The 23,849-nt window shown below is 50.0% G+C and overlaps 1 protein-coding gene across 6 annotated transcripts in view; it reads right to left on the minus strand.

The window, feature by feature from the left end:
- LOC117153597 (serine/threonine-protein phosphatase 4 regulatory subunit 1) overlaps positions 1–23,849 on the minus strand; it is a 145,768-nt gene that overhangs the window by 25,465 nt on the left and 96,454 nt on the right. For 3 of the 6 annotated variants that reach the window (XM_033327784.2, XM_076619435.1, XM_076619440.1), the window contains exon 2: positions 13,835–14,138. The exons of the other annotated variants lie outside the window; for them this stretch is intronic. In XM_033327784.2, the coding sequence (XP_033183675.2) occupies positions 13,835–14,136 (302 nt within the window). In that variant the 5' untranslated portion in view covers positions 14,137–14,138. The remainder of the gene's footprint in view (positions 1–13,834; positions 14,139–23,849) is intronic. 6 annotated transcript variants of the gene reach the window in all.

A 23,849-nucleotide genomic window follows, 5' to 3' on the forward strand; every position in this document is an offset into this window, starting at 1 on the left:
GGGCGGCAAAGTCAATGCACCGCAGGGGAATGCAACGCGCCGCGCCAAGCAATACACAGAGTCTACTACGTCAGAGTGCATTCTACCGCACTTTACGACTACGTCGTCGCTGGTCTTGCCTACTATACGCGACTACGTCTTTTTCTGGCATACGCTTTTCTCTGAATTTCCCCTCCCCCTATTCTCTTAGCAGGATAACGCACGTCTTCGCGCACATGGAGCAGAGACGAGGTTTGTCGCGGACCAATGTTTTCCATCAATTTTTCTGCAACTTTCTCACCTTCTCGGCACGTTCTATTTCGGTGGATTTAGGCTGAGGTCGATGACACCGTACTATCGATAACGTGCGTGTATTTCGAAGATCGTTAATTGGTACTATTTCGTGGCGAGGTGTACCTTTTATTTCTCCTCTCCTAAAATTATTTAATAAAGGCAAACATTTGCCCGTAATTCCTTCGCGTAGATATTACCTACGCGACAAGCAGGCAATTTGTAAACATCATGATATCTACAAAACGCGTCAAGATTATTTACAGATGGGAATGATTAGCTTCCGACGAGAATAACGAGAGTTCTACTTCGTCATTTTGAACGTGTAGCTACACCGTGGGAACGATACAACATGGTGGTAGAATCGGTGGCGTGCGAGTAAAACGCGAATAAGTGTGGCTAACGCAGTTCCTGCCATGTTCGTCGTACAGATCGCCACGTACCTCATGATCTTTGTTCGCGTTTCACGATATTCAAAATTCCTAAACGAAACGAACCTCGGACATGGAATACCGTCCAACGAGCGGCATTTAAAAACCGAAACTTGCGCTTGCACGAGGCTCGCTTCTAGGTGAACTTGCTTTCCCACGAGTCACGGGGGCCGAGCTTGAAAGCGAGCGCGTTGCGGCGAGGCAGAACGGCGCAAAGCTGAAGCCGGTGCGCTATCGCTTCTCGGAAGCAATGCATCACGGGACGATGCATACCGAGGCGGCGCGTGTTACGAGTCGACTAGAATCGAGTTCTCTCGCTAAACAGGACAGGGTAAAAAGCCGGAGGCGGAGGTAGGAAGAGAGAAGGTCGTGGCGGAGGTGGAAAAAGGAACGGGCCGAGAGAACGAGGAACACAGAAACGCTTAAATGCGGGCCCTGGTTGCGTGGCGTGTAAAGCGATAAAGAAAACTCGGGCCACGACGTTCCCCGACTTTTGTCGGGCTGTAAACAACCGGCGACCGTATCGATCTGACGTGACACACACGTTTCTATGCTCCGGAAACCGAACGATTTCTGTACACCGCTGTCGGGTTACGTGCTCGTCGACTACTCCGTTTCTTTATTTCCCCGGGTCGTTTTTTTCCCCTCTCCGAGGAGATCCGACGTTTTCCCCTTGCAGGAAATGACACGCGAGTCACGCGGCGGAAACGGCCGCGTAAGAACTGGGAATGTAAGCAGAAGTAGCTTTCGAACGGTACATTCGCGGTTTTGCGCGGGTCGCAAATCGAACAGTGTTCGCCTTCCGAGGAATTCCAACGGTGCCCGTCGAAATATCAAATCGACCAGAGAAAGAAGTAATTCGTTCGAATCGTTCGAGGGGAAAAGAGATATCAACGCGAACGATAGATAGCAACGACCTCGAAAGCACGCGGCTTACCGCGTCCCACGTACGCACGCCCGCGCGACCCGCGAAATTACACAACAGCGGAAAAAGAGAAAAAGGCGGAGGGACACCGCGTTCCGTTCTAATCCCCCTCTCCGTCCACGACAGGGTTCTCTCCCGTCCGTCTGTACCCGCTTCTTTTTTCTTTATCGACTTATTCCACGATTACCAAAGAAATCCAGCGAAAGGAACGGGGTAAAGAAAAGTCAACGCGGGCAATCTAAAAAACGCGCGCGTATTCGAGCACGCGGCACGACGAAGAACTGGCGGCGTGTGGTCGTCGTTCGTGCAGTTCAGTCACTCTTGGCCGTTTGCACCGTACCCTCCCCCTCTCCTTCTAGGTCCCACATACGCGTTCCCTTCCCCTCCACAGCCGCCGGACCCCTCTCCCTCCCGCCACGCGTACATTTTCTTTCTCTTCGGAACGGCGCGCGTTGGTTCGCGATCGCGAATATCGGTGTACGTGATCGCACACGCCGCGCCGGTGTGCCGTAGAACGGCGTGTCCGTGTGCCGTTCGTTCTTGGACAGCCGCGCGAAAGAGATCGGCTCGAGTACAAAGTCCATATACGTAGGTGAAGTAGTGTGCGCGTGCGTGACACGTACGTGTGAGGGAACGCTAGAGTAGGAAGAGAGGCACAGCGTGAGTAGCGTGTGTACGCGCGACGGGCTGCGCATGCGCGTCGCGCACCCCGAGAGGCGCACTGAATGAAGGCCCCCACCATCGTCACCCGACGGCCACGCACACACGGTATATACGCGACCGTGCGCGTCGCCGCCGCTGTTACACGATGCGGCTGCCTAGTAGGATAAAGCCCCGTGGTGTTTGCTCGTCCGTGGCTTCCAACTTTGTCAAATTCGACTGGCGCCTACCCACGGCCTTCTCGCTTGATAAGAACGTCGCTTTTGTGGATTTTGTCGGCCGTTGAATCCGCTGTTCGAATTGCCTTTTAATTAGACGAATCAACAGAGGAAGATACCCATTCTTATTTTTAGTTTTCGAAAGCACAAGTTTTGTTTTTCGATCGGAGAGATTCGCGCGGCGTATTTTTACAGAGTAACAGTTCGTAGATATTATCGGACCGCGAAAACAGTTTCGTTTCTGTCGTGCAAGAGTAACAACAACGTGGTCCCTCGTAACGATTTCTAGCTGGATTTCGCACGGGCCGAAGATCGAATTTCATTGGCCCGCATCCGCGGCGCGTACAGGCGAACGTCCCGCTCGGCCAGAGAACCGTCGACGACGCTCGGTGTCTGTATTACTACCACCGCCGCGTCGCCTTCCTCCTTTACCGCGGCGCGGCGGTGTGTCGAGACGAGGCGCTACGAGAGGAAATTAGAAATTTGCTCGGCGGAGATGGTTGTAGGATTGTTATTTGATTCGTTACTGCGGGCTCTGCCGAGTAATTGCGCAGCAAGCCCCCAGACTCGGAACAATAGCGTAGAAGCGAGAAGGAGGACTCGAGGCACGCAGCTCGTCGAAAAAAGAAACGGTATTGGCCGCCGCGCCGGAAATATCTGCCCCAAGGCGATATCCTATTGTTCTCTGCGCGCTAAAAACAACCGGGTGTAACTAATTAACGAAACGAATGCACGTGGGCGGCCACGCAACTTCCACAAATCCGACGATCGCTATATATCGAGCCGAAAGTCCGATACGCTAGAAAACCTCATTTCCTCAACTCTGGCAACTCGTTGCGGTGGCTGCTAACGTCTCGTTGTAAGGACAATCTCGAAATTCAAAAGCATTCTATAATTTGCCATTGTACGCGATACGACTTTCTCCAACGAATGGACTCTACAGAAGTAAATTACGCGTTTCTCGACAATTGAACGTTCACATTTACGCAACGAATGTTGCCAACGAAATTAGGAAATTTAGGATAAAAAGCGGCGTTCGCCTGAAACGTTTAAATCTCGATATCTTGTCTCGTTTCGTTTCAACGAGAACGAGATTCTACCTCTACCAAAATGATCGATAAAAATTGTTTCATCGTATCAAAACAACGCACACAGCACTCACAGTATGCGCCATGTAAGGATGCACGGAAGAAGACGTGCACGAACACGCTCGTGGAGCGTCGGGTTTGGCCATCGGCCGACATATGCCGGCTGTCGTGCGTGCAGCTGCTATATCGTCCTTTGGGTTTGGGTCGGTGGGTGACACGTTTCGCTCGTTGTGCACGGCTGGTACACACGCGGCAGCCAATGGGTATTGATTTGTGGAGTGAACGCACCGCACCCCCTCCCCTCTCGTCGCTTTCAACCCCTCTCTGTTACACGATGGCTCTGCCACGGCGCGTCGGCTCGCCGCTAAACAGGCTGGTCCGCGCGCGTACACGCTCTCCGCTTCCCTATAGAGACCAGATACACGCACGAATTCCGCACACACGCGGCACAGACGGTCGCATACACAATTACGGCTTAGGTACACCCCCCTTTCAGAGAGTCCCCGATGACCGCGCGAGCGCCTATATACAGTACACAGTGTCCCACCCTCCGCTTGGTTCAGAGACCGCTTCCCACCGGAGCACCCCATTTACCACTGCTGCAAGGGGGGTTGACTGCATCCTTTGGGTGGGTCAGGGCCAGAGAGACGGAGAATCGCGGCCGGATTCGGCTAGGTCGAAGGGACGAGTGGAAGAAGAGTTCGTCAAACCTCCAGAGAGATTCAGCGAGTACGCGCGCGCGTGTGCGTGAATATTGGCTGCGTTTACACGCACGCCCTTCGAGGGTACCGTGGATCCAGGAAATTCCTGCGTTTCGAGGAATGCCGGCGATCGTGGAATTCTCAACGTGAAACGCGACTGCGGTTACAACCCCACCGAGAATGTCGTTGCTCGTTATGAGTGCCTGGATCGATGGAATCTTAATTTGAGGCTGTATTCCGATTGCCTCGCGGATCGATACTTGGTAGTTAGCTATGGGAAAATAGCAAAAAAAAAGAGAAAGAAAGAAAAAAAGAAAGGGAAAAGAAAAGAAAATGAGACGAAATCATAGGAGAAGCACGGTTCGAGATGTTGTTACACGAGATACGAGAGAAAAAGGGAACTGAGTATAAAGAAGAAAGGAACATTAAGTAAAGAGAACGCAGAATTCTGGTCACCTTGGTGGCAAGGTAGCGCATACCACGAGCTTCTCCATATAGAGTCAAGAGAGAACGTACGGGTCCGTGGCGAGCGCAAGGACACGGTCCAAACACACGGAGCGAAGGGGTGAACGTTCGCACGGGGGTGGAGTAATGAAAGAAACGGGTGGGGCGGGGCGTGGGGATGGAAGGTCGACGACGGGCGACGATGGGAACGACGAACGGTGCCGCTGAACCGTCGAGGGGATAAAGGATACACGACCAAGCGCAGGAGTGGAGTAGCGAACCCGCGCGTTTCCTCTCTCTGTTGCACACAGAGAGACGAATCTACCGTCCCAGGAAGGAGAGGAAGAAGAAGCGGCGAAGAAAAAGGTGGAGAGAAGGGGTGTAGAAGAAGAACGCGCCAGGGGACGGGAGAAACACGCGTGCGCGCGCGAGCACGACCGAAGTAAACAAGTGGAAGCAATGGAACGGGACGAGCACCGGTCAGTGCGCTGCATTTGGTGCATTCCTGTAGTCTGCGCCGCTGCGGCTCGCGATGGAGAGAGCAGGAGAGCCAGCAAGCCGAAGAACGTTGGACAGAGACGGGAGAGAAGGAAGAAGGCGAGAGAAGAGAACGTACGAGAGAGACTCGAGCGTCAAGGGGAAAGGAGAAAGAGCAACGAAGCTCTGCAACGCGGCACGCCACTTTGGACCGACGGACGCAAACCGCATTCCCGGCCGTGACCTTCGCTAGGACATCGCCACTGCCCCCACCCCCACTCGGCACACACCACTCTCTACCCCTTCCACGTTGCACCCCCTGCCCCCCGGCCGTCGCGTTTCTGATCCTCACCGCCCCTCCCGTGGATGGTAATCGTCTTTCTTTCTTTCTTTCCCTCCTTCTTTCTCTCCCTTTTGCGCGCTCTGCCTCCCTCTCCCTGTATCTTCGTCTCGTTTTATAGGAAGTCTCTCGCTCCTACTAATCGCGAGATCACAGCGAGAAGAACGTGGAACCGCGCAGCATCCCATGGACAACGTCGCCTCTTTCTCTCTATCGGTCGTTTCCCACCCTGTACAGTCCGATAGTCGACGAACTCTCCATTTGGTCGCGAGTTTCCCTCCGCGAGTGCCTACCGGGGCTAGTAGCTGGCCTTCCGCGGCGACCCTCGAGGTGCCGGACTTTTTTCCTACAGGACTCGTTGTCTTGGTCGGACGGCGCCCTCCTACTCCGCTCAAGTATTCCACTCACTTTGGTTGAACTCTAAATCCGTTGGTGACGAGAACCGCGCGAATCATATGATTCACGGGGCTATACATAGAGTTGGGGAAAATCGGAGGCGAAAGTCGAACCGAACCGTTTGAAAACGCGGCAATCAGCGGCTAGGGCTCTGTACGACGATTTGAAATTTCCATCCAAGAACCGGACCGCTTCCGTATTAAGATTTCTCAAACCATCTCCGACAATAAGATCCGATGTGACTGTCAAATTGTAAACTATCGATCTGTAAAGTAGTAGCTGTACGCTTACTGATAGTAATAGCTGTATACCAGCAGAGTGCCGTGAGAAACTGTCATCAAGACGATTTCTCCGATCTGGCCACGGTCTAACGAAACGATCTCTGTCTCTCAAGACTTTAAACGCATTCTTGCTTACAAACCGCGAACGAGATTACAAGATCTAGCGGAACCGAGTGGCGGCGTGTCACGGATCTTCAGGAAAGCCAGGACGGAAGAACGTCGGAGGCCACTTCACAGGGGCCGTTTTAATTTCCTGCCGCGGCGAGAAGCCAAAGACTCCGGGACACCGAACGCTCGCTGTCTAACCGAGCGCCCCACGAGGGAGATTCCACCGTGCCGCGAGCATAGAAGGGAAGCGAAGAGAAGAGGAGCGAAATACGGGAAGAAGAAGCCAAAGAAGAGGAAACACGCGGTATAAAGGGGAGAGTGGGAGTGGAAGCAAGCAAGGGCACGGCCCTGAAGAATTTCAGAGTCCTCTCTCGGCCGCTCTTTCTCTAATTTACGAGCGGTCGCCCTGAATTCGAGCAAATATTTGTCCAGCGCGTCCGACTAACGGGTGTATATAAGAGAAATGAAAAAGAGTGGCGGGGGCGGGGGGCAAGGAGGGGTACAGACGAAAGACACGTAGGATCGAAACGAGAGAGAAAACGGGGTAGGAGTAGAGACACAGGCGGGAGGAGAGAGCATCATTCATAGTTTCTCGAAAAGCGTTCCCTTCACCGTTCTCTACTCGTCAACGAATATTTTTTCCTCCTCTCCTCTGTCGCACCTTCTCTATACCTGTCATACCTTTCTCTCTCCCTCTCTCTCTCTCTCTCCCCCTCTCTTTTCCTGCGTTCTCTCTAGAACCGGCGTTCTATCTACCGACCTTGCATTTCGAGTTCCAAAAGATTCTTTGAAAGAGGCCGCCCAGAGTCTAGCCGGAAGCACCTACTGGAAAGTATTCGTTCGAGAGGGAAGAAGAAGGCGAGAAACCGAGTACCTGGAAGTCGTGTTAACACGCGCTGCTGGACGCTACAAGCCGCTCCAATTAGCATCTTCTTTTTCTCCTTCGACTTCTTTCGCCTTCTCCTCGCGCCTGACTCCGCGGCTTCCTTTTCAGCCGACTCACACACGATCGACGACGAGCACCTGTTGAACGGACCCCGAGAACTCTTCCTCTCCCTCCCTGCCGCCTCCGAGACACCGTCGATAGCCTCTGCCAGGTGTTCCGATACGGATTCTAATCGTTCCCTAGCCGCTACAGGACATAGGAATAAGCGATGTTTCTGTCATGGCGAATGATATCTCGTAGTCATAGATAATTGATGGTTTCGAGTGGATAAACGTTTCTGAAGAAACGGTCGCATCAATGTCGATGACAAATTCATGGAGTCTTATACCGTATCGGTTGATAGTTTCAACACTGTGCTATACAGTTCGCATGCATTTCCCTCGTTCTACTTTACACAAGCCGTTTTATACGCCGCTGTTACTACAACTCCACCAGTCGTCGAGAGTTAGCCTTAAGGGAGTCTCAAAAATTCCATTACCACGGGTCTGATTGTACCACGGAATAATGCAGTCCCAATCACGCTTATGCGATTTGCAATCACAGTCCGTGCATGTTAATTGAATTTCAAAAGATTCGATCTATTGGTTACGTGTACGAGCAGGGAGAAGGCTCCGATTTTCCAAGTAACGATTACTTCAAAAGATTCAATTTATACTGATTACGCAATCGTATATTTTCGAATACGAGGGACGGTCCAACAATCCCATTTCTTCCATTGCTCTACGACAGTTTCGCCTTTAGAAACGAAGGCGAACGAAAAGGAGGAATGCACGCGGCGTTTTCCGGCAATTGACGCGTCAATTCACGCCGGCTGGATCCAGCAACGGCTAGTTTCGCCGCTTCCGCCGGGGCGCAAAGTATTTTTATAGTTGGCTTGGAACAGAAAAAAAAAGGAAGGAAGAAAAGAAATAAAAGAGGAGAAGCGGACGGGCTCGTAAGCAACGCGGAGCAATCCACCGGACGGGGACCCCTCGTTGCACGGCCGGCCCGCTCCTGCTGAGCGAAATACGCCGGCATCCAAATAATTCGGGATACGCTCGTGTGAGATATGAATGAGAGGAGTGGGTACGGCGTGGTGTTGTTTACTGTCTGGCAGGAACGGAGTAGAAGAAGAAGCATCCGCGTGCACCGACGAAAAACGAAGAGACGAACACGGGGTGGCGAAGAAGACGAAGACGAAGAAAACGAGGAAGAAGGGGAGGGAGAAGAAGAGAGAGAAAGAGTGAACACAGAGTCGAGTGGTATAAGAGAATGTGAACGGGAGAGAAGAAGAAGGACGAAGAGCGGAGGGGAACCTGGTACGAGGACGGGGACCGGGCCCAGGATTCGAAGAAAGAAGAAACGGGGAGTCAACGACCCAACGAGAAGTGCCGTCTCTCCGCGTTAAGGCGCGCTCGAAACTCTCTACCTCTCTGATCTCTCTCTCTCTCTCTCTCTATCTCTCTGTCCTTCTTTCTCTCCATCTTGAATCCGCGCAAAGACCTCCGCTATTGCGGATTGATACGGGATCAAGGCCGTTTGCCTTGCGGAATTCCATTGCCTGTGCGCCTCGTACAGGTGGTAGAACCTGATAAACGCGAACGACCAAGAAGTATCTTCTTCGTGGTTCTTCTAATTTTGTTCTTTGGAATCGATTCCAAGGAAGAGTAAATAAAAGTTGAAGGACCTTGTTATTTCGAAGTGAGACGTGTACGTTGTTATCGAATGACAGAGCGGAGGAGACGGTGATCGAATGAAAATGAACGCGCGTTCGAACAACGATAAATCACGATAGATCTGCACCGATCTAACAAGGCCGTTGGATTACGTCATTGTCGCCGCTAGAAAGGAAAATACCACGGCTGTGCGCAGGTTTAACGCTGCCACCGAGCGCTTCTGACCCGTGTAAACCAAGTCAACGACGATCTACGTCTATTTTCTACTCCAGAAAGTTCCGCGTAACCATCACACGCTGGGTATACGTCCACCGAGAAATTTTCTATTTGATTCTCTTTGACGATACCTAGAACGCTATACTCGACCGGATACGTGGAAAACGTTCCTCGACGACGATTCCAGTCGAATACGAAACGCGCACGCGCGGCCGAGAAACCGCCGCCGCCTCTTCCTTCGAATCCTATGAATGATTGTCGTTGTCGCGGTGTGGTCGTCAATCTCTTGACGTCACGGCAGCAACAGCAGCAGCAGCAGCGGCGGCGGCGGCGGCGGCGACGGTCGTGTTACGACCGTGCGACCGTTATGTGACCGATTGGCACACGACAGCCGCGCCGACTGCTAGCACCTGTCTACGCGACGACTCTCCTGCTTTCCCATGCTGTCCGGATTCGCTAGAGGTGTCCCGTGTCTCGCCCGATCGTTGCGCCAATACCACTCGAAATTAACATTCTAGACGCTTCTAGCCTCACCGTTCCTGGTAGCCACTGTTTCACCACGCAATTTTTTATTTACTGCTAATCCCTTCTCCGCTATTTCTTCCTAATATGCCGAATATTCTAGATCCTACGAATTTCATCCTATTTACATCGAAGAATAAAACATAGGCTAGTTTCTCGATCGTGGTTCGTGCTTTCGATGCAAAGATTCCTATATACAAGCGAAAAAAGGTCGCTAACGTGTGAGAGACGCGAACGATTATTTCGCTGGCGAGCCAGCGAGTCGTTGTTGATCGACGACGACGTAGGGCGTCACGCCGGCGAAAAAATTCCAAATCGGCGCGCTTAAAGACACGCCAGTTTCGGCGAGTGGGATTGATATGGAGATTAAAGGGAGGGGTGGGGTCTGCGAGCGAGAGATCGGTCGGCGACCGAGTGAGCGAGATAGAATGAGATGTGTGCGAGCGAGAGAAGCGTTTCGAAAGAGGAACGGAGACGTCGTGAGAGAGGGGAGAGAAGGAAAGAACCAAATATATATATACACAAACACACACACACACATATATATATATAACGAGAGAAAAAGAGAGATAGATAGATAGATAGAGAGAGAGAGAGAGAGAAAGAGAGTGAAACGGGGTAAGGGGAGGACAAGAGGGTCAGTAGCTCTGCGTTCTCATGCATTCCGCTCTGTCATGGCGGCCAGCGACTCAGACACGCTTCGTCTGTCCTCGTTGTGCATGCACTCCGGGGGCAACGTGCAGTTCGTCCTCGTTGCACACGGCTAAAGAGGAAAGAGAACCGAAAGGAAGGGGTGGCAGAGGAAGAAGAGGCCTGTGGGGAGATGGCAAAAGACGGTAGGAATGGGGGTGGGGTAGGGAAAGACGGAGGGGAGCGCCCACTGCGTTAAATGCTCCACGGCGAAGGCGCGCGCGTTCTCTCGCCGTACTTCGGGCCCCCTTTTCCTCGCCGAGGCCCTTCTGCGTCGCGACGTAAACAAGCCAGGGCCACGCCGCGCTCTCTGCCCCCCTCCCTCTCGCTGCCGCTCTCATCGCCCGATACCAAGCAACGCGTCAACGTTCGCCGTGTCGCGTACGACTCGAATTTCTCTCGATATCTATGAGAAAATTTCATCGAAATTTTCGTCGTCGATTTTCACACTGTCGAACAACGTTACAACGATCGAATCCGATTTTTCTCGATCTGATAATCGACAGTTTGCTTTACAGCCGTAAACGAGACATCGTTGGCCACGTTTATAAACCGTGAATGTTCGCGCAATTTAAATACTCTACTGAAATATAAAACGTAACGTAAGGAAATAATGCGACGAACAATTGGCACAAATCGATGCAAACGAAACAGGATCGCCAAAGCGAAGATCGCGTACTCCGTTCGAACGACGACAGTACGCGTGGAACACGATTGTTCCAGAGTACCTGAACACGATCGACCGAAACGAGACGTCGATTCGTAGCGACGATTTCAACTTTTAAACCGTTAAAGCCTGACGTTACAAAGCGTGTGAAACGCGAGTTGCAGCGTACGGTTCACGATCGTCGTTTGAAGAGCACTGAAGACCACGGAGACAGTCGATAGAGACCGGAGAAAGGGACAAAAGGGGATGAACAGAGAGGATAGGTTCGGGCGAGAAGCGCGAAATAATTTAGCGATCAAACGCAGCCGCGGGACCATTACGCGAGAAGCGAGAGTCGGACTTGTCCGGGACGGCCAGCAGCCGTAAACACGACGTGGCGCGACGCTTTTATTGCCGACATGCTAACCACGATCGCGTATTTAATCAACCCGGGCTTTGTTGGACCGAAATACCCGCGAGTCCGGGGCCATTTTTGAACGACGCGTTTCCGAGAAACGCCGCGCCACTGCGTCGAAATCGATCGTAAATCGCGGTCGTCTCCTTGCCATTCTTTCGAAACGGATATATAGAACGCTTTCGTCCGATCTAGTCTCTACCACAATCTTACGATTCTCGTTCGCTCTATACGACCGGAAATTAACGTTATATCCCAATGGATATTAAGATACAGGACAGTTTTTAGATATTTGTTTTGGATATTCGATGTAACGTTACTACTACCTTTAGCGTGTGACACGCAACGTAAACCGACTTAAAATCAACCCGAATCGATTCGTGTTCTCGAACGCGCTATAATAAGTTGACGATACGTACGACGAATATTCATAGTGACGATATTTCGCACTTTTGAAGACGAAACCTGTACACCTTTCTGTAAACCAGATGATACGATCTCAATATGGCTGTGCCTGCTTATTGCGGCAAGTAGCTTTCATTCTCGTTTTTAGGCAAAGGCATTTTTGAAAAAGGGGGCTGAAAATGAGGAAGAACCCGATGCCGAAACGATAGGAAAGACGCGGAAGAATAAACGACAGAGGTACGTAGAGCGAGAAGAAATCGAAAGGAAAGAGAACGAGCAGGGAAGCCGAGTGGATATCCTCGCTCAGTAACGTGGGTACTATCGTATATCTTCCCACAGGAGGGCGGGAACGTCGTCTCGTAAGGGGAGACGGCAGAAGGGCGAGAAGGGTCCCACTAACGCGCGACCGCCGACAATAATGCGGAGAAAGGGCACATGAATGCCTCGTGTTTGCACATGCGCGGGAGCGATGAACTTGAGAAGAAGGTCTTGCCTTCGCTTCGCCTCATCCAGCCTTCCAGGACACTTGGTCCCAGCTTGTTTTCCACGTCCTGCCACTTTCTCACATTTTCCATGAAACAGACACAGATATATAAATGAACAAGATGAACCTTCGAAACATATCGTAGAAATAATTTTCTCAGTTTGAGCGAACGCGCGGCTCGAGTATCAACAGCCACGCGAACAAAGCCACGAAAGTGTCGCCGTTCTTGTCCCGAGGAAGCACGAAACACGGTGGTCGGGGCTGGAGCGGTCAACTTCCAAGACGACATTCCACCGGTACCTGTCCTTAACTCAGCCTCCTACAGTTCGCATTCGCTGCGATCGACCCACCTAACCATAATAGCACGCGTGCACACGCTTGTATATCGTGCTCGATCCCTGCCAACGTGAAGATCGAGATCGGTGAGAACGCGCATGCCGTGCAACAGGAAACGTACATACCGCTTCCTCTCGTACAATTTTATTTCGCTGCTCTCTTTCATCGTATTTTACGGAAATAATTTTCATCCGACGCCGGCGATAAAATAATCGGCGATGCGCGTAATTCGTTGGGAAATACCTGCACGGCGAGTCGAACAAATACGGTCAAGCGGTAAAACGAAAATGGCAGGCATCGGGTATTCAGGAATGCGATAAATACGATGATGCAGAGGCTGCACTCGGATGTGCGCTCGCTCGCGCGCAGCTGCCATTGAAAGCAACCGTCCGAGACGTGATTATTCATATGTTACGCAAGAAGTTATATTTGCAGCGTTGAAATGACGGTTTCGCGTTCCGTTCGATCGTAGTCTAATGTGATCGACCCCGAAATTGGTCTCTCTCTCTCTCTCTTTGATATTTGACAAAAACGACGAGGAGAAAAATAGCGTAGGGCGCTGCCTTGTCGGAAATGAGAACCGCTGATGCGCGGCCGCTGTGGCTGCGCGGGCGTACGCTGCCACAGGAAATATGAATGTAACGCCGAAAATTCATTCATAATAAGATCTGGCTACTCGAATATACCGGGGGCGTGCTATTTGAATTTCGGATTACGGGTCCGGTCGTTAGCTGGACGCGGAGAGGGGAGAATCGGTGGGGGAAGCGGGGAGAAGAGGTTAACGAGATCCGCCGATAAATAACACGGTCGTTTTCCTAAATCGTGAGAATAATGGGCCGGTTAGGAGAGGCTTACGCGCGCGCAGTTCGAGTGGGCCGCACTGTGTGTGTTCAACGTGTGGGATTCGATCGAGAGTTTCTATAGAGAGATTCTACCGAAATCGTTACGAAGACCAAGTATAAAACGCGAGTAACTATGAAAAATACGAAACAGAAATCGAAGAGAAACAGATACCACGGGTACAAGGTTCTTTTCTTTCTCTATATTCTATTTATCGCGGATAATCTGTGGGAAACTTTGTAACGCTACGATCAATTTGTTGCGTGTTAGATGATCGATAAGGACAAAGTAAATATTTATTTATACGTCTAAATATATATGCGTGAGTGTGAGTACGTACATTTGGTCGTGATGCTCTTCGTATCGAGGGATAGCATGCTGCGAACTCGCTCGATGGACGTGACGTTTGCGCACTTTTTTTTTCCCTCGCTTCACCTTTACTCGATCGTACGGTAATGTATCCGTGGCGTGCCTGCTTCCCGTATGGGCCATCGAACTTGGAGCACACTGTAGAGGAGGAGCCGGGGCCCGTATTATGGGAACGCACACGCCTGAACACGTGTGTCTCACTTCCTGCGGCGGGCCGGAAGTCTCCATAGTACTATGGCGCTCCGTAGTGTAGCGTGACGCTACAAGGGCCATTACTACCTCAATGGCAAAAAGAAATGGTCCAATTACCGGTTAAAGCCACGTTGCCCGTCGTTACTTCTTTAATGCGTTTTTCGGAGGCGTGTACGCCTCCATTTTCCTCCCGCTCCTCTTTTTCCCTTTTTCTCCTCGAACCTCGCGCGTCTATCATTTCTTCGGCGTTTTCTTCGCGCGAACAAATTTTACTCGCCGCGGCTCGTGTGTTTTCCTCGACGTTGTTTCATATTCGCCGCGTAGGAACGGCTTGCGCACGTTCCCGTTTCTCGTTTCGATGAATTTCGCGATGGTATTCCATGAACGTATATCAAGGGACGCGTTCACGTTCAACTCGCTTCGTGCCATAAATAAAAGCGTTCTCGAGTGCGCGTAAGACACGAAAAGAGAAACCGGTAGAGCGATTTCCGGCCAAAGGTTCCGCCATTGCGCCTACTTCACGTTTTCGATGTTCCGATATCTCTCCCGACCTCGCTTCGTTCTACCGAAGAAGCTCCATTCCGTTGAAGCCACGTGGTGCTTCGTAACGCGACTGTCCTTTCCGATCCGTCCATTACTCGTATATATCCATTTTATCGTAGCAAAGTCGTTCGGACGCTACCCTCTTTGTATACAAACAACACGGACCGCGTATTACTACATACGACATGTGGCCCGAATTTCCTCGGCGAGTTCGCCCTTGACACCAACCGTACGGGATGTTTATACAGTGCGCGTAGGCCGACACTCGCGCACACGCGTACACAGCGTTCCACTATGGCCGTGTGTGGTGCGAAAGAGAGACGGGAAAGTGGATCGACGCGACGGAGCACCGCCACGATGAACACGACACGACCATACGGCGGCACGGCTCGTACCACACTGAGAGTGATCGCTGGCGCGTCACGCTCACGGCGATGCGCAGACGCGGGCTGCGCACACGCTGCTGCGCACGACGCGGCGGCAACCAGCCGCGATGCGCGCTCGCATTCGCTAACACGCACTCACGCATGCGCGATGCACGCACCCACACGAGCCTGGCTCTCTACATACAACTACCCTCCTCTCTCCTTCTTTCTCTTTCTCTTCCTCTACGTATACGCGATGCGTTGCCGCGGGTGGTAGAGGTCCGTGAAAGAGCAGGGACGAGGCGGGGAAAGGAGAGAAGAAAGACGGAGAGAGGGGACGAAACAGACCCGTTAGTTCTCAGAAGTGGACCGCCACCGCTCGCCGCCAAACAGACCTGTAACCACGTACCGACCGTGGTGGTTCTCTCTCGCTTGCCACCACCGGCGTGCTTGCTTTCGGACCTACTACTCTCTTCGCTACTCTTACGTGTCTCGTGACACGCGAGAAACACGGACGGAATTTGGTACTTGCACGATTTGGAATTTTCGAAATTACCAACTCGAATGTTTTCGCTTTTATCTTCTCCGTCGTTATTTCCATCGCGCTATGTCTCCTTCTCTGTTATTTCTCTACGTATATATTTTATTTTATAGCCACGCGTTGGATATATTCACGCGTAGCGCGATAAACGAACAGGCGCGCGAGTTCTGTCGCAAGCTGACCGACCGACCGGCCATTGATTAGATACAAGTGTTTACTCGAGTGACGAACGCATACCGATGTCATGTGTTTTTCACAGAAAGCAGATGGAACGTCGGAGCAGCGAGGCCCGTAAATACACCGACGTCGATGAAATTGGGAGAAAAACCGGTTATCGTCTCTCTACGGGTGAAAAAAGAAGGAAGAAACGAAAGAAAGGTTACATACAAGCAGCGTGTGTGGGAAAGCATCGGATGCAGGCGGGAAGGGAGCGTTTCGCCGAAACGCGACCTCGACTTTCGTCTAGTTTTTCTTACCGAGTAAAAGTGGCAAGTGGTGGCCGGTCGTATACCCATCGGGGATCGACATTTCCTTTCTTTCACGGAACGGGGGCAGCGTCGTGGGTGGTACACACCACGTATAGCGTGCGCACCAGCAAAATGAGAAAGTTGCCTCTCGTGCGATCTACAATTAACGATGTTTCGGCGGCTCTCCTTACGAAAGAATATTCCCAAACTCTGCTACTGCGATCTTTTCTCCTATCGATAACGAATTTCGTCGATAGAACCGTCTTCTCGTAAAATAATAGCTTTACGGAACATTCTCGCGACGAAATGGAGCGACCCGATGACGACGACTGCTGGAAAGCGTAAAATTCTTTCAACCAAATTCCGTTGCACAGGGATCGAGACTCTGGTTTCGTGCGCGCGTTTCATTCCGTTCCTTTTCTCTCACGACGATTCCCGAGACACACACGGGCGGTCTAAGAACTGCAAGATTCATTAACGGTTCCTTGGCACGGAGGTGGGCACGCGTGTGTGTACACCGGCGTGCATTCCATCGGTCGCGCTCGTGTGAACGACCGTAAGGTGTACTTGTACACAGAGACACCGGGGAGGGAACAGAGATCCCGGAGATAGATGTCGAGTGTGTAAAAAGGAAAGAAACAGGAGAGATAGAGAAAAGAGTTATACAGGAGGAACGAGAGAAAAAGAGGGAGAAGGAACTAGCGTGTACATATTTGATGCGCACGGTTCGCCCGCTAGACGGCAGACCTTTTCTATCGTCATCATCGAGGTACGCAAGGAACGTACGAGAGTTATTAAGGTCAGTGGTGTAGCGACGATCGCGACGTATCCCGGAGATACACCGGTTACCGATTTCGTATATGCATTTATATATCTACGTATATTATTAAGATTATTCCAGCTTCGCATAATCGGCTCCCACCGTATAGTTTCGAACTATAATCGATGCAACGGTAATTGGACGCACTGCACCGCACGTAATCCGGTTCAAACTGATCGATTTACGGCAATAATAACGGTTATAAATAACGTAGACCTTTTGCTCGTGCAACGTTCCGATTGTTTCGCCATCGAGCCAATAGAAACGGCGCGGTCTAATGCAAAATAACGGCCGAGGAGACTCATTTCGGTTATTAATCGTGGTCGATTAATCTGTCGGTTCGTTGTTCGACGTCCACGTCCACGTCTCCATCGTGCGTTTTTTCTTCGATAATTGGGAACCGCGCGTATAAAAATCGATTTATCAATTTTGTCGATTTTACGTTTTTTAAGTCTCGCAGACATTTTGTCGGTTATTATATAGGTTTATCTTTTCGTATACTTCGAGATGGGAGCAGAAAGTGGACCGCGAGACGGTTGAAATCTCATCCGCGAGATATAACTGGGATAAGCTAAGCCCGAAGGCGAAGTTAAAAGTTGCAACTTTGTCGTTACGGCTGATCGAACAGCGTGTCCAAACGATGTTGCCGACGATCGAACCGGGAATTGCATGTAATTTGCGATCGCTGCGAACGGATCGGATCCCGCTTCGCCATCGAGACTTTAATAACTATTCGGCTCGTTTTAACCGTGCAATTTGCATCTCGGACAACAATATGGCATGGTAAACGTGACCACGCATCGCTGTCCATTCCATTTCGCGTTTCAAAACGATATACGCGTGTATCCTCGTTATGCGCGCTACGTTGCGACGCCTATGCGAGGAGATCGCGGAGGCGCACCTAACCTATAAAGAGACACGGAAACGTGATGGAATGCGCGCGAACCAAACGCCTGCGTCACTCCGCATCATCGTTTCATCATTCGATACCTCTTTTCCATCCCACTATACGTTATTTCTCCTTCTCCGATCAATTTCAGATCATTAGACTATAATCCTTTTCTAACCTGTTTCATTAGACACCACTTTTCCATCCCACTCTACGACTGTTTCTTCTTCTCCGATCAATGTCAAACCATTAAGATCTCTTTCAATCTGTTTCATTGGATACCTCTTTTCCATCCCGTTGTATATTTTTCAAATTATCGGAGAACAAACGATACATTTTCCATTTCCTTCGTACCTACGAAAAAGTTACATCAACTCGAACGCGTCGACCGCACATAATTTCGAAAGGATAACTACCTCCAGGAAAGTTACCCGACAGTCGTCTTAGATTCAACAGATTTAAAGATTCGTTCGATTTATAATCCAAATAAAGGAAGAACAGCATTATCTTAGAGAATAACGGCAAAGTGTCAACGACGTTAAATATATATAACGAAGTATTTGAACTTGGAATTCCATCCAAAACAAATTTGCTTCACCTTTTCCATAGAACAACATTCGCTTCGAGGTATCGGCAAATATTTTTCTACGCGCAAACGAAATTGCATCGCGAGGTATCCCGTGCAGAAGAGAGTCGAACGAGCCCAAAACCGAGCAAGAACTTCGATCGTGAGTTGCTCTTCGTCAAAACGTGGTACAAAACGAGAGAATAGGAAGCAGAAGAGAGAACACGGAGAAAAGATTTATCCGTGGGATGCGTGACGACGAATGGAGAGAGATTCGCCCGATGAATCACTGCACCGCGAGCCGTCATTCTCCTTCTCTGGTGGTTTGTTCCCCCTTTTCGTTCCGCAGTTCTTCCACCTGACACGCCGGGGCACTTAAGGCAACAACGACACCCATCCGCGGCCAAAAGGCAAGACGAATGCCCGCTATCTTAGATTTCGTAACGGACAGTCGCCACAATATTTCTCGACGACCCGTTGTCGCTTCGCGCCTCTCGGCTTTGCTCGCTCGCGTGTCGTGCAGGTAACACCGCGCCACCTCTTTGCTCGCGTAAATGGGACGGGGCCGTTTCTAGCGCGCGCGGAGCTCTACATTTAAGAAAAAGGGCACCGGAGGAAGTGCGTTAAAACCACCGGCAGTCATCACGAAATCTATAAACGTTCGACGACCACCGTATCGTCAAGGAGCGAGTCGAGTTTCAAGCGCGAGCCCAGATAAAGGGGCGAAAGCTGGCGCTAGAACGGAAGTCGAAGGCGTTCGCGTTCCAGCGGCTGTTACGAAATGTTATTTAACTCGTTCGAGCCTCGGCTATTATTATAAGACGATCTCGGAAAGTTAAAACGGTTGGAGGTTGGGCGGAGTTACTCTTTGTTTCATTTGACCTACATTGTGTAATTAAGTTCTTTAATTATTCTTGAAAAGTTTCGATTTTAAAACAGTGAGAACTTTTTAATTTTGTTGTCTCGTCGGCATACATACCTTCGTCCAAAAGCCTCAAGATTTAATAAAACTTGGATATTTCGCGTTATGAACTTTCAATTATATGCGTTGTTCTAATAAACTTGTCGATATATATGTCGGAGAACCGTCAGGAATAGGGTTGTGGGCGTTAGCTAGATCTTCATTGGAATTGGCCATCGCTGTGTTATAACGAGGGTACGGCCTGGTAATACGAGTATGGACACTACCGATTCGACGATCAACCGCGATGGTTGGGCACTGGCGATACTAGTGACGTTGGTCTTAGGTTCGATAACGAATCCACGGTCAACGGGAGGATAGATATACTTGCTCACACAATACTCACAGATCGTAAGGCGTTACTGTCTTCGTCGAGGAGATCGCAAGAAAGAATGAATTTTCGTCCCGATGATGCCACCGAGGAAGACTATGATGGGGTATGTCTGAGGACACGAGATCATCGGATTCGTCGAGTGTAGCCCTCGTTCCGAAAGTAAGGGAAATTGACGTTGTCAATTGGTCAATTTGGGACAAAGGCTGCCTGTCCGTTTGAACAATCTTAATTATCAAAAACCCCAGGTTTTATAGCGGGTCCTCAGGCTAACTGCACTTGTGCCGTGTAGGTGCCTCAACATCTGGTATTCACTGTCCGAAGGAACCGTTGGACTGTTTTACTGTCAAGTACCTCTATGGGTATTTCTTTTAACGAGGGTCATACTATCGCTCCATATCTTTGTTAGATGAAGCGCCCGTCCCGTTGACCGCGGCTACGTTCGGCGGCTGATAGTCGCCTCGAGCCCAAGTTTATCGTCACAAATCGCAAACAAGTACAATTGGGCAGAATGACGGCAAATTGTTTAATTACAACTGTAAGCTTTAATTACAATTTTACGGATTTTCCCGAAGTTCCAGAGGGAAGGCTCCGGTGTCCTTTCATCTCCGACATGTATATCGATATATTATTTATCGAATCGAACGAACAAAAATAACGACACACGTAAACTCATCTATAATCCTTTGCAATAGTCCGAAGACTCGTAAGATGGCTCGTGGGTGTATATCGTCGATCGTCAAAGTGAAAGAGAACGAAATTTAAATAGACTAAACTGAAAGCTCAGCCGTTTGTATTCGATAAATACAACACGTAAACCGATGTTGATGTCCGGCCGCTTTATTTATTCACTACCTATCGCTCCAATTCTATACAATGCGATTTCATCGACACAATTTTTCATAGCATCGATATCGATTTCTTTATAAGCCATACGTGGTGTGCCATCGAATGTTTTGAACGCAACAGAAACACGTCGTACGTGGCGTCATCAGCCTCTCGGCTTGTGATTCGAAACGGGCCGCGGCGTTATCAGTTAAGAGAAGCCGTGTTGCTGTTGCAGGCAGACGAACACGGATAGTAGAAGAAAACACAAAGAGAAAGAGAAAGGGGAGCGGCAGCAAACAACGATGGGTTGCACCCGCGGGGCCAATCACGACGACTCGTGGCGCCTTAATTGGTACTCGCACGCGTGGTTCGGGCTTAAGAGTCGGAGCGAGAAGCAGATGCATCCCAAGACGTTCACAACAGGAAATTCCTCCTCCCTCGCCGCTCCTCTTCTCACATTCCAGCTTCTACGCATATTTATGCGAGCCGTCCTTCCTTTCCATCTGACTTCTGGAACCCTATGTATCTCTCCTCCTCCGCCCTTCTGTTTCCCTCCCTTTCTCGTTTTCCCCATCCGTTCCCCATGTATCCTTCTCGTTGTAACGTGCGTTGGCACGCACAAATAGATATCCTCGTGCGACGACGCGATCGCTAGCAGCTCGGCTCGACGCGAACCGAGGGATTCGATGAATGGACCGAGCGCCGGACGAGGGTAGGGTTGGAAAAGAAGGGCGTCAATGAACCGAGAGTTGCGTGAGCGCAATTATCGTTCGTAGCACGAGCGATCGCAGCTTTCTCCTCTCTTTTTCTCTCTCGGAGGGACGCGGACGTGGTGGAAAAAGAGAGGCAAGGTATACAAGATCCGAGAGAAGATTTCGAGTTATACGTGAACGTATAGGGGTGTTTATCTCGTGCGAGCACGAGCTCCCATCATTCGCGTGCACGACGGTTTCTTTTTCTTCCGATTCTGTTGTGGCATGTGAGACAATATCGCGATGACAGGATGACGCAGTTCCCGAGGTTGGCTACGTTTTCGTACAACGATCGGGGAATAACCGTTCGAAGAAAATTCACATGCCACATCCTGATAGCTTCCATTGCTTTGTCTATCTCAATTTCGTTACCTGCATATACAAATATCAAGAAACAAGTAACTTACTCCTGTAAGTTACTTCGTCGTAAGAAGACGATATAAACGTAGCGAATTGTCAGAGAAATTTGACTTACGAAGAAATGTAATTTATGCAGTCGATCGAAGATGATCGGATTGGGAAGATTTGAAATTACAATCGACCGGAAAAAAGTTATTGGGACGTACTATAGGAGATTTTTGTGGCTAATCGAGCGATACGTTGTGGCAGTGACATAATAATTTGCGTTGCGCGTGGATCGATGAGATGCAGCGAAAGATACGCGATTGGATACACCGACTTTGGTGAATGAGTCGGAGGAAAATACCAACGAGTGGAATTATCATTGTGTAACTGTTCAGAGAAAAGACGCATGCGTCGTGCTTCCTCTTCTTCGTGCTTCTAAAAGCCTACACGCGTACGTAGAAGAGAGGAAGAGAAAAAAACGCGAAGGGAAGACAAGTGGGACGGCCGGTGTATTACAGGCTGCAGACTAATGCTGTATATCTGTAAACGCGTGCGGTTATTGTTACGTCAATACTCGCGGGCGTGGATACGCTCGGTGATTTGTGAAGCCATCCGTGTTCGCGCGGACTGCAAACTACCGTAATTTGCCCGCTATTTTTCTCGCTAACCATTTCCTCTGAATTAGAAACAACTACGTTTCAACTACACTGCTATCCAAACTATCGCGACTCCCTGGCAAACGTAATTCAACGATAGAAAAGGCCGTCCAAAACATAGTGTAGCAACGATTGCTTTGTTTCACCTAAATTCGAATGACTCACAGCCCTAGCTAGCACTCCCCTACTATTCGCTATCTCCAGTTCAGTTCCACCTAAGCTTAATAACCAGACCCCGCGAATGTTTATGCAAATTCACCAACGTAACTAACAAAGCGAAACTTGGATAGAAATTTCCTTCAGCCAGTACGTATTGTAACAAATATCGCAGGGACTTTGGACATTCTATACATTTCTCTACGTGTCGTAAACGTTGCTTGCAACGTTCTTGTGGAAGACAAAGACCGCTGCCCAACTATTCGTTAAATATAATAAAACTACGCGAGAAATTGGCGCTTCTCGTTTGATCTCGCTAGACCCGATCTTTTCGCCCTTATCAACATTCCCGGAAATACTTGCGAAAGAAAATCGAGAATTACAATCCGCGCTTCTTACATACTCGATTCTAATCGACCCTACTGTAGTAAATCGTTCCACGAAGCAAACAGCACAGAGGAAAATTCTTTTATCGTGAAAACACGTAACACGTTCTAACCGTGCAACGTCAATAAACCCAAGCGCCATCGTTCGCGAGTGGCCGGCGTCGTTTTAACGATTCGCGCGACACAACGACGCTCTAAGTAAATCCCTCGGGGCCGACGAGAGAGAGAGAGAGAGAGAGAGAGAGAGAGAGAGAGAGAGAGAGCGCACGCAGCCAGCTCGCAGACATTGGCCGCGAGTGTGGTGTGGTGAGTGCTTACTACGCACTACGCGGCTACGGCTACGTTCACGGTCCGTATGAATGTACGTTCGCCGCGCGTACGTACGACGGCGCGGCGACGCGCACGTTTGCGGCGTGCATTCATAAAGTGGCGGACACGTAGCGTGCGCGTGCGCAGTTCGTCGCCTTCTTCGTTGCCACTCCTTCCTCTTTTCTTCCTCGTCGCCACCCTTCCTGCGACTAATACGGCCTCGCCACCCCCCTCGCGGCCACCCGTATCCTGTACACACTTTTCACATCCGCTAACTAGCGCCGCCGTGCCGCTTCACCATCGACGATTCATTCAATCGTTTCTCCTCACCTCCTCGCCGATTCTCACTTTGCCTGGTCGCATCGTTTCGCGTGGCGTAGTATTTTTACGCGCCTTGCACTTACTCCTCCTTTATTAACCGTGCGATCGTCGTTAAAGTGCAGCGAAAGTAGTAGCGAGAACAGTGGGAATACAGTAAACATGTTTGTAAATTAGCAGGGGAGAGTGATCGTGTTAAAAGCACTGGTTCTTGGAATTTACATCGCAAGCTACGAATTTTTCGACGAACACCGATTACCTTGCAGACGTTAGTTTTTAGTATTTATCATCTGCATTTCGCATTTAGTATTTACGTTTCGTGGCGATAAACGTCGTTGCGGCAGCGAATTTCTTATCGTTACGGTATTTCGTTATTAATCATGTACCTGGGAAAAACGAAGTTTCGATACTAAGAGTTTCTTGCGTATTCCGAGAGATTATCAATTTTAGTATATCGTCATACCACTCTTGCAATCGGTCAGTTTATACTCCATGAGTCTCCGTGTGTCTCACGAGGCAACGTCACGTTAATTTACTCTGATTCTCTGTTTCACGCTGTTTC

This window comes from Bombus vancouverensis, chromosome 1 (genome assembly GCF_051014615.1).
Source record: "Bombus vancouverensis nearcticus chromosome 1, iyBomVanc1_principal, whole genome shotgun sequence".
NCBI lineage: Eukaryota > Metazoa > Arthropoda > Insecta > Hymenoptera > Apidae > Bombus > Bombus vancouverensis.